This window comes from Hydra vulgaris, chromosome 12, assembly GCF_038396675.1.
Source record: "Hydra vulgaris chromosome 12, alternate assembly HydraT2T_AEP".
In the NCBI taxonomy this organism is placed as follows: domain Eukaryota; kingdom Metazoa; phylum Cnidaria; class Hydrozoa; order Anthoathecata; family Hydridae; genus Hydra; species Hydra vulgaris.
This window is the reverse complement of record NC_088931.1, coordinates 46,258,454-46,270,357: the sequence shown is the minus strand read 5'-3', so window position 1 is coordinate 46,270,357 and position 11,904 is coordinate 46,258,454. Positions and strand designations below refer to the sequence as shown.

Here is an 11,904-nt window from a genome sequence, read left to right as displayed (position 1 = left end):
TTGAAGCAATACCTCTTTTTTTAATTTTTTCCTTTGCTTATAAATTATTGTCCGATTATGTTTTTGATAAAATTTCTTATGTTATTATTTCTCAGCAATTTCTCGTTATTCAATTAACTCAGTTGAATATATTTTTTATATTTTTCGAACAATCCAGAATTTCCTTACGAAAAGCAACAACAGTTTTCATACAATGCTTTGTTTTGTTCTTTATTAAACTAAAAACAAATTCTTTTTATGCAGCCTTATTACTTAATACCGGTAATAAAATATCTACTCAATAAAATTTTTATAATCACGTGATATCGGAGATTCTTCGTTGCGTTCAATCACCACAATTTGTTTACTTCTTCTTCTGATGGTATGTCATATTTTATTATTTATTATTTCAATTGTTGTGATTTCTATATCAAGGTCAGAAACGTTTAAATGCTTCCTAACAATACGTGCAACGTTTTCTCCCATGCGAAATGCTAAATTCGGAAAACAGAAGTTTATTGTGCTGCCAAGCTAAAACCGTCCCAAATCACTGATCAGAGAAAAGATGCAGAACTACTTACTTGCTTACTAATTTAACGTAACTTTGCAACTTAATACTTATAGATCACATCAGTTTTAGGATCAGTGTTAGAACCATGTCATATTGATATTTTTGTGTGCTTATATTTTTACAAAACTTAGTACCTCAAAAAAGTGCATAAAATGACTCTTAATTAACAGATTAAAATGTTTATATATGTTTAAAAGTGACCGAAAATACCTTTTTTTTCAACAAAATTTTTTATTATTTTTTTTTTTATAGCTTTTTTTACATAAAAAGATGGTTACTCAATTTTAATTCCTGAAAATATTTAAATATGTCTTTATATGAGTTGTGATTTTATTGTTCTTTTTTCTGGTCTTTACAGATCTAGATTCCTTTGCAAAGCCAATTATTTTTTAAGAGTTTGTATCAGTCTTTAAGTTGCCAAAAAGTTAGCTGCTCCAACTTGCTTCACTTTGAAATAGATGTATTTTAAGTTGCACTATTTTAGAAGAGTTATAAAACAACTAAAATGACGTAAATTAAATTAAATTTTCTTTTTTTATGAGTTTTTCCATAGCACATCTGAACAAATGAGCTCAACAGTTGTTTTCTCATGTATTTTACGCTTTCATGAAAAAAATATACTCGTTTACCCCTCTGACTATATATTATAACAAATTTTATTAGGCTACTTTTCTTGTTTACGTTTTTTTAAGATCATAGAGCAAATTTTTCTGCATTTTTCAAGTAATTATTTTTAACAAAAATAATTTCGGCTTTTTTATAAAAAACTAAGATGTAAAAAATGTACCCTAAACATAAAAGCTGAGAAAGTGTAAAAAACTCTACCACCATTTCTCCTCTAAAGGAGTGGGGATGGCTGTGGGTGGAAATTTTTTTCTAAATCTGATAAAAAGGGGGGAGTTGAAGTTTTTACTAGTAAATTAATATTTTTTAATTTTTAAGACATATTTACTCCGTTTATAATTTTAACTTTAAAGCTTTGTTTGCTGATTATTATCATAAATATTTATTAAGTATATTTACAATTATTTACTCCAGATTTTAAAGAAAGCCAACGCTATTTGATTAAAACAAGCAGCCGTATGAAAGTTTTGAGAGATTTTTTTGTTGATAGAAAAGTATTTTGTTGATAGATAAAAAAAAATTAATAAACGGATGGCAAAGCATAAATGGCGATGATGTTTATCTAACGATATAAACTAGGTATTAGTGCTGAGCGTCTTAGAAACGCCGGTAATAATAAACGAGATTCTAAGGTGAGGTTTATTACCACCACTACATAAATTATGGTTACACAAAAGCAATAATAATTTTTCTTTATCTTATACCTCCTATCATTTTATAATTATTCATTTTAAATAGTGATATATTTATGCATATTTGTTTTAAAACAAAACACATTTGTATTTAATGAAGATTCATGTTTACTTATGAGTCCTGTTTTGTTTTAGGTGTACTTTAACGATAAAATTACTGTTGACTATGATTGTCCATAAGCTTTTTAAAATAAATCTGTGTTTATTCTGAACATTTGTTCGTTTTTCTTTGTTTTTATTACTCATCCTCCTTTATATAAAAAGTTTTTTCAATAGAAACGTTTCATATTTCTCTATGGGCTTTCATTGCTCAGTCTAGTTCAAGCACCGCAAATTACCTGCATTAAATATAACAAAAATTAATAAACGAGAGGAAAGAAAGTGGTGAGGTAAGAGCTATTACTCATGATTTAACAAAAATTTTTGATAAAATTTGATCCCACCCTGACAGTAAGTTCAATCCCGCGCTCATAATTAGCTCGGGGCGTGTGAGAAAATTTTCCGAAAATTAATAAACGTGCCCTTCCGCGTATTAAGCACCTGAGAGATTGGAGGAAAATTGTTCGAACCATTTTCGCTTAATTAACTGTAATAAATAAAACAATGCCGTTAAACTGATCTTACATTGGATCAAGAGGGGTTCTTTAGCTGATATAAAAACTCTAACTAATTGTAGGAAGAACACGTAAATTTTGGATGGTTTCCTAGTGATCGTAACACAATAAAAATACTCAGTCCTGATCAGCAAAATAGTTTGGTAAGGATATCTGCTTGTAAATAAATAACTTTTCTATGCTATATTTAATTAACTATAATTAACTCTTCTATGCTATATTTAAAAAAGAAAATAGCATAATGAAAACATACCGAACTGCACAAGTGTAAAGATTAAATTTAAAAAAAAAAAAAAAAATTATTTGAAATTGAACTTGCCAATAATTTGAGTTTTAGAAATATTTCAAGTTTTATTTTTTAATTTTCTACTTGCGTAAAATCAAGATGACAAAATAAAATTTTATAAAAGATTTAAAATACAACATTTGTGACGTTAAGCAACTTTACAACTTCTTCATTTTTAGCTCTATCTTTTATTTTTTCAGTACCAATAACAGAGGAGGAAAAATCCTGGTCATTATTTTCAACCAAATTCTTGCTCGAAGTGTTTTTTTCTGTAAAAGAACAAAGTTGTCGCAGATTTTCAGGTAGATTTTCTGTTTTCTGCATTTGTAAACATATAGATTCAGCTCTTGAAAGTATATACTCCAAATCAATTTTATAAGCCAAATCGTTAATATGCTACAAAAAGAAAATTTTTTTAAAGTGAAAAAAAAAATGAAAAGTTGAGGAAAAATTATAAAGAATATAATTACGCAATAAAGTTATATTTTAGTAATAGTAATAGTAATAGTAATATATTTAAATAAGTCCTCGTAGATAAAATGACAAATAATTAAAAACCAAACAAACAAAATTATACAAAAATTTATGGTTTGTGAAATATAAACTTTAAGTAAAAAAAAAGCAATTGTTGTTCATAGCAAGTAAGTTGATATCAAAATTGGGAACAGGGAAAAAAGATTGCTTTCATTTAATTCAAGTTTACATCTATGACAAATAGTATCTAAAAAGCCAATATTTGTAGCTGCTAAAGCACGAATTAATTAATAAACGTGCAGCTCATCTTCAGTAAAAGATGTACTGTTTGCAGCTGGAGAAAAAAAATACTTGTCAATTCTATTCTTAAATGCGTTAACTGACGGAACCTTTTTGCATGCTGACGGCAAGTTATTCCAATCATTGACAATACGATTTGTAAAAAAATTGTGACGAGCATTATTATATGTGAATTCACGCATTAGGACATTGGAAGATGATCTGCGAATTGGTGGATTATGCCAATTGATACTCTCAAAACCGTTTTCTAGCTTAAACTGTTGGATTAAGTCGCCACGTCTCCTGCGAGTTTCCAAAGTAATAAAATTGAGCCGACGACACCTTTCAGCGTAAGGTAATCCTATTAAATCATGAGGTACTTTTGTTGCTTTGCGCTGAATTTTTTCGATTTCTTTGATGTCACCTTTTAAGTAAGGACACCATACCGGAATAGCGAATTCCAGGTGCGGCCTAACATACGTAGTGTATAACTTACTCCAAACTTCCATATCTCTTGATCTAAATGTCTTTTTTAATAGGCCAAGTATCATACTCGCTTTACGTGTTGCAACCTGTATGTGTTGATTCCATTTTAGATCATTAGATATGAAGATACCCAGGTCCCTCTCAATATCCGTTGCCTCAAGAGTAAGTGATGCATTTCCATCATTCATTACATATTCATGATTACTATTTCCATAACCAAGGTGCATAACTTTACATTTTTGAACATTTAACTCCATCAGCCATTCCTTTGACCATTCTGTGACAATGTTTAAATCATTTTGTAGGATCAGGCAATCAGCATCGTGAAACTTAGGTCTTATTTCTTGTAACAGTTTAGTATCGTCAGCATAGATTTTATGAACTGATTTTAACTTATCTGTTAAGTCATTTACATAAATGATAAATAATGTTGGACCAAGTACAGACCCTTGAGGAACTCCGCTTAGAACATCAGTCCAGTCGCTAGAGTGTTCACCTAAAACAGTTCGCTGTTTTCTACTAATCAAAAATGACTCAATCCATTTTAGAACATTGCCATTAATCCCATATGCTTTCAATTTATGAAGTAGTCTACGGTGAGAAACTTTATCAAACGCTTTCGAGAAGTCTTTATTTTAAAATTTTAAAATAGTTTTTCTTGTATAATAAAATTAAAATTAAAAAAAAATTTCTTCTTAGTTTTTTTATGACTTAGCACACTTTTCTGTATAAAAAAAATATGTTATCTTACATATTTTTAGGTATTATTTATAAAACTTTATATAACAGGATCGAAGACATAGTTTAAAAATGTTCCTCAATAAGTTTTGTACTCGATTTTATATGAACTTTTTTTGTTGTTGTGATTTTTATAAATCTAAAAAAAATTTAGGTGGCGCGCAAAAATTCTAAAAACCAAAAAATGGTTTCCACAACAGGGTTTTAAATCATCAAAACTTTGTAAAAAAGTAGCTAAAACTTTAATAACTCCAGAAAAATTTACTGGTACGAGAAGCGTCAAACCTAAAAAATCAAGAGCTGTTCCTCCTGCAATGAAAATCAGCAGATTAAATCGTTTTAATTACAACCGACTTAACAATTTTAATTAGAACCGACTCACAAAGCAGCAAATTTTTTTAGCCACTAGTTTTTTTGAATATACAAGTTAATTTTTTTGAATAATACAAGTTAATTAAAAGTTGTGTAAATTAAAAGGAACCGGCGAGATAAGAGCTATTGAAGAATTATTAAGAACTATATAAGAATCATTAAAAACTTTTGATAAAATTCGATCACATCATATACCTCATAGTACTGCGCTCAAAATTTTTCTCCACGCAGTGACCTTGTTCGTTAAAGTTCATGCTTGGGAGTGTTACAAATTTTTTGGGGTATTACAAATTCCATTCTTGTTCCTCATATATAGAGTATCCAATACAGGTCAAAAAATCAATACCGGTATTTCGGTATTATAAAAATATAATACAGTAATACCGGTATTAAAACCGGTATTAAATATTTTAAACTTTTAAAGCAAAGTAAATAAATTTAAGAACCACGAAAACTTGAAAAGAATGCAAATTTATTGATCTATTTTGTAGAACCTTTATCTTTAAATCCATGAAAGTAACCTCTTAAAAAACAAAGAAATTAATTGCACTTGTTTATATCACTAGCGCGTTGTGTTTGTTTACCTACAACCTTATAGTTTATTTGTTTACAAATGGCCTTGTACATGTCTTTTTCATTGATTTCTCAGAATTTTTTTATTCGTCAATCTCAACTTCGCTAACCTCAAAGTGAAGAACTTCCCGGGCTCGTTCTTCAACAGCAATGCTTTTATTCCAAAGTCCCTTCTGATTTACAATGCCCAAAAGTGAATTGAGATTACTCGCTTTTGATGCACGTGGAAAGTTAAAACTTAATAAGTTTGAGTTTCTAATACCATCTTCTAGAACTTTATGCAGTTAAGAAATTAAATCGGACAACTGCGTTCTTCTTGCAATAATACGTTGTTTTTAAGCACTCATAAATTCTCAATGATGACTTAATTTCACATAGCCTGTCAAACATAAATGTCAATGCTGCATCCGCATTGTAATTAAGTTAGCATCCTTGCAACAAAGTGACTCAACGGCTAATTTTACCGGCAAAAGTGCTGAGATAGTAGCTGAAAACCGTTTCAAAATCAGTTTCTGTAAAGTTTATATTAAGTTTTAAATCTATATCTGATTTTTGAATGCATGACTTTAATTTGTAAAAACGTTCGAGTATTGCTAATAGGCTATTCCATCTAGTTTTGGAATCTACAATTAAGAAAAATTCTTTACGAAATTCAAGCTTTGCATAATTCTGTAGCACCTCATTTTTTAATGGTGAACGTTTAAATATTTGCGCAATTTTCCTTACTTTTTGTATATGGGGACCAATTTGACTATGTGTTTTTTCTATATCTTGTTCTTGTATATCGTAATCCATCACTAATCTTTCCTCGTATGTATTTGAAATATTTTCAAAGGAACCATCGTTTTCGTGCCTTTGAATATTTTTTTTTAATAGTCAAAGTCTATTGATTCATTCGAGCAAAAGGTTCTTTCTTCGGTTGTTTCTTTTTTATATAGAACATCCACAACTGCAAGTTGAATTGCATGGGCCAAACACAACTGCTGAGCAGCCGATATTAACTTGCCTACTTTTTGCATAACTGCTGCACCATCATTTGTTAAACAAACAATATTCTTTTCTAATGACAAACCATACTGATTCAATTTTTCACTTAAAAGACACATTTTTCTGCAAGTAAACCTCCATTGATTCGAGAAGTCCTAAATTCCAAAACTTTGACTCCGAGTGAAGATTCACGTTTATGTATCGCCGGTTCCTTAAGGAAGTCCACTCATCAAAAGTAATACTAAAACCTTTTCCATTTAATTTATATTCTGATATTTCTTTAATTACTAACTCTCGAATAGTTTCGCTATAACTAGTGACAATTTTTTGTATAGTCGTGGCGGATTTTGGAAGTTTATCACTTAAATTTAATGCTTTTAATGATTTTCAAAGATCATCGGATGTTATGAAAATTCTGAATGGAAGCCCATCAAGTGCTGTCATTCTAGATAAGATTTTTAAAATTTAGTTATTTTTGGAGGAGGCGTATCAGATATTAAACTAGATTCACCAAGAGGTTCAATAGCATCTCTTTTTCATAATATTACATCATGCTTTGTTTTCAAATGTGTATCGCTGTTTTTATAATTTTTGCTCACTTCTTACACTTTGCACTAACTTACCACTTTGCACTAACTTACTACTTTGCACTAACTTACCACTTTGGACTAACTTACCACTTTGCACTAACTTACCACTTTGCACTAACTTACCACTTTGCACTATGCCCTTTTTCATCTTTGAGAAAGAAAAACCGAACAGAATATTTATCTCCGCCTTTTGAATGCTCAATGAACTTTTTAATTTCACTCTCCATCGGCTAAATTAGAATATTAGGGTAGGGTGGGGCAAGATGACCCGTGGGGCAAGGAGTCTTTTTTCTTATGTGAGAGTATCATAGAACGGTAATGTTTTATCCCTCTATAATATTATTTATAAAGTTAAAACAAAATCGTGGAATAAAAAATGTTTTTTATATTACTGGTAGGTGAGGTTTAAATCTGTTTATAACTTTTTGGAGTATTTTGTTAGTAAGCTTCTAATTTTGAATGTTTATTGGATTGGCAATACTTATGCGATTAAGGTAAGAAATGTGTTGCTTTATAGAGAATTTATCCCACAATAATATATAGTAAAGAAAGTTTATAACTGAGCAATAAAATTAATTTTATTTGTATTAAACTTGCACTCACTACAGATGAGGCAAGATGTCCTCGGTTACGTGGGGTAAGATGCCCTCAAAAGGCTTCTTGCGTCGTGGTTTTACGGAATTTCTACCATTTTTAAAGTGTGTTTAGAACATAAAAACGTTTACTAATTTAGTTATTGACAATGTTTATATGTTGGTTTATATGTTGATAACTATTGTACATATTTATAAATAGCTTTATCACATGCTATTGCTGCAATTCAATGCATATTTGTAAAACTTTTACAAATATGCATCGCATTCAGCTGAATGAAGTTGTATTAATACAACTTCATATATTATTACATGCGCGTAATACAATTTTTACTAAAAGGAGCTGTGTTTAGCATGCAACATTGTGTTATTGTTAATAATCTTGAGTAATTTTGTATGTACATGTAACTTTAGTAAGTTCTTATTTAACTCAAAGAGAGTTAATTTATAGATGTTAAGTAATGTATAAAATAATAATGTATTAAATAATTATATAATACTGTGTAAGTGTTTGTATGTTTATATAATTAAAATTTTAAGGTTTTAATATTTCTTTAGATACATCTTTAATTATTACAAATAATGGTGAGAAATTATGTGCGAAAAACACAGAGAGGTGCAACAAATGATAGAATAAAGTCAGCATTAGATGTAATAAAGATGGGCTGCAGTCTAAAGAATGTTGCATCAGAATTTAGTATTAATAAAAAAACATTACAATGTCATCGAGATGGAAAAGTAAAAGTAGCTGATGGTTTGTCTCTGGGTGGAAAATTTCCTGTTTTTAGTCAAGAATTTGAATTAAAGATTGTTAGACAAGTTCAGATTATGGAAACAGCATTATTTGGCTTGACAACAATAGATGTGCGTCGCCTAGCATATGATTTTGCTAAACAAATGGGAATCAATAATCCTTTTAACAAAGAGTAAAAAATGGCAGGAGTGAATTGGCTGCGAGGATTCATGTCTTGCAATCCACAACTTTCTATTCGAACTCCACAAGCCACCAGTATAAGCAGAGCCATTGGCTTCAATAAACCAAAAGTAAATCAGTTTTTTTCAGTATACAAGTCATTATTTGAGGAATATAAGTTTTTAGCCAAACAGCTCTGGAATATGGATGAAACTGGAATCACAAATGTCCATAAGCCAGGAAAAATAATTGCAACGAAAGGCAAAAAACAAGTTTCAAAAATAACTAGTAGAGAAGGAGGTGCTACTGTGACAGTTGTGTGTGCAATGAGGGCAAGTGGCATTTATGTCCCACCCTTATTTATATTTCCCCATAAGCGAATGACTGATAGGCTGGCTGTTGGTGCACCTTCAGGCTCAATTATTAGAGTTAGCTCCAGTGGATGGACTGATTCATCTTTATTCATTGAATGGTTAACACATTTTGTTGCTGTGACTCATGCATCTAAAACTAATGAGCAACTAATTGTACTTGATGGTCAACACAGTCACAAAACACTTGAGGCCATTAACTTTTGTCGTGACAATGGGATCCATTTCATAACTCTTCCACCTCATTGTACACACAAGATGCAACCTTTAGATCGTATATTTTTTAAACCATTGACCACAGCAGCAAGCAACTGGCGTAGAATTTCATTTTTGACATGGCAGGTATTTTTGCAACTGCCTACAACTTTACTGCAAACATTGACAAAGCAATCAATGGGTTTAGATGCTCTGGTTTATACCCAATAAATGACATTATTTTTAATGATGAAGCCTTTGATGCAGCTTTGCTCACTAATGAAGCTGAGCCATTGAAAATCTGTTAGCAATCTAGTGAATTGCCTAACTTGCCTCTTGTTGCACCTATACAGTTGGCAAATGTCATGAGCATAACAACTACTGCTGCAAAATTGAAGGCTGTTGATGATGCAGTTTTTCCAATTGTTGATGAGTATCTTGGCCTTAAGTCTCCCTTAAAAATTTTGGAAAAGATTTCTCTGCGTCCCGAAATTCCTGTTTTAAGACAATGAAAGAGAAAGACAGAGTCAGCTGAAAACCTTACTTCTTCACCTTTCAAGAAGCGACTAGAAGAGCATGAAAACAATATATAAAAAAAGCAAAAAACAGTCATATTGCGTAAAGAAAAAGCTGCACTTAATAAGGTGATCAAGCAAAAAATGAAATCAATAAATTTGAAGACAAAAAAGGTGAAGAAGCCTAAAAATCATAAAGCAGAAAGACCTATTGGAATAAAGAAACAAATGAAAAGGAAGAAAGATATGGCTTCTGCCTCTGAAAGTTTTATCACTGGTACAACTCTATGCACCATATGCTCTTGTCCATACAATGTGCCACCATTTGATGATTGGACACAATGTACTAAATATACATCTTGGTACCATTTTTCATGTGGTCCAGATGATTCAGACTTATGCTACAACTGTGAATCATAATCATGTATATGTTATTTGAACATTTATGTTAGTGATATAAATTAAAAAAAGTTATTTATCTTCAAGACAATTGCATAGAATAATTGCAGTGTTTATACTTCAGTTATTTTAATAAAATGTAAAGAGTTTTTATAAAGAACTATTATTAGCTTTAATTTTAACTGATAGTTATTTTTAACAACTGTTTTAAAGGTTTGGGGCAAAATGCACTTCTTGGAGCATCTTGCCCCACGGCTGGGGCAAGATGTCTCCTTGCACAATTATTAGTTTTTTTAACTTTATTTAACTTTAAGTTTATCACCAGTAATAAAGTAGTTATTTTGTCTTACCAATGTCTTCCCTTATAAGTAAACTATGATATTAAAAAGAAAAATTACTAGAAAATGTAAAAGTATTTGTTATATACGCTAAAGTTTGTTAAGAGGGGCATCTTGCCCCACCCTACCCTATATAAATTTGTAAATATGCATCATATATTTTATCTTCAAAATGTTTATATGAATCACACAATGTGACCGATATAAACATTTAATATTTAAATGAAATGAACTTAAATAAGTTTAAACTTAAAAATGTTAATTTTTTAAACTTACTAAAGCTGTTTTTGGTAATTATTTTAAAAAACTATCAAAGAAACAGGTATATAAAGATTTTGTAATTTGTAAAAATGTGAACTCGTTTTTCACTTTTAGATCCTCGCCGTATAACAAAAAATGTAAAATCAAGAACTCAAAAACTAGAATGTTTAACGCATTGCTTTTATAAATATTATAAGATACCAAAGTTTTTCATTTGTTTTAAAGCTTTTCCTTTTTGAATGCTAAATTTAAAAACCTATAATAAACTTTTTATCAAGTAACAATAGATAGGAAACTATAAAAGACAAAAAATGTTCAACCCTAAATATTTTTGATTTGTAATTTGCATAAATAGTACACAATTACTGAAATAACAAAAAAGCAACAATATGCAACATCAGAGTTTAAAGCAAAATTTTCATACATACATATGTATATTATATATAAGTATATATTTTAGAAATATCTATAGTTAATATATATGTGTGTGTATACGTGCATGTGTGTGCGCGCGTGTGTGTTTGTGTAGTATGCAAAATAATCTTTATTTTTATAAAAAAAAGTTATGTAAAACACATACCCTTAATATTTCGTTGAAATTGTAATTATTTTTCATCATTATATCTTTTTCTCGCTCAAGAATTGCCAAACAGATAAACAACTTAAAGTGAGGAGTAATGGACTGACACCACAATGCCTTTAAAAAATTTTAATTGAACTTTTAGTTTGACCAATCACAAGAAATTTTTTCAAAGATTTTTTCAAAATTAATAAAAACCATTAATGATTAAAGTTTGTGTGAAAAAATCTGTGATAATACAATTGGTTTAAACTTAGAACTGTTAACTGAACTTATTCATAAGGTTGCAAATTTAAATTAATATTTATTTCTTTATTTACAATATTTGTATAGGAAGTTTATAGTTGTAAAAACTGTTGTTAAGTTGTAAAAACTGATTTTCATATGATTCCTGTAAAAATCATAACTAAAATCGTGCTTAATTCATATGTAAAATGTTAAATTCATCTGCTGCCACCGTCAAATCGAGAATAT

General features: G+C 29.7%; 1 protein-coding gene across 1 annotated transcript in view; it reads right to left on the bottom strand.

Moving 5' to 3' along the window:
* Window positions 1-2,805: 2,805 nt before the first annotated feature.
* The window catches only part of LOC100198864 (TBC1 domain family member 15), a 158,659-nt gene continuing 149,560 nt past the window's right edge, over window positions 2,806-11,904 (bottom strand). The window contains exons 13-14 of the mRNA XM_065813453.1: window positions 11,431-11,547; window positions 2,806-3,162 (exon numbers count right to left, since the gene is read on the bottom strand). Of these exons, the coding sequence (XP_065669525.1) occupies window positions 2,893-3,162; window positions 11,431-11,547 (387 nt within the window). The 3' untranslated portion in view covers window positions 2,806-2,892. The remainder of the gene's footprint in view (window positions 3,163-11,430; window positions 11,548-11,904) is intronic.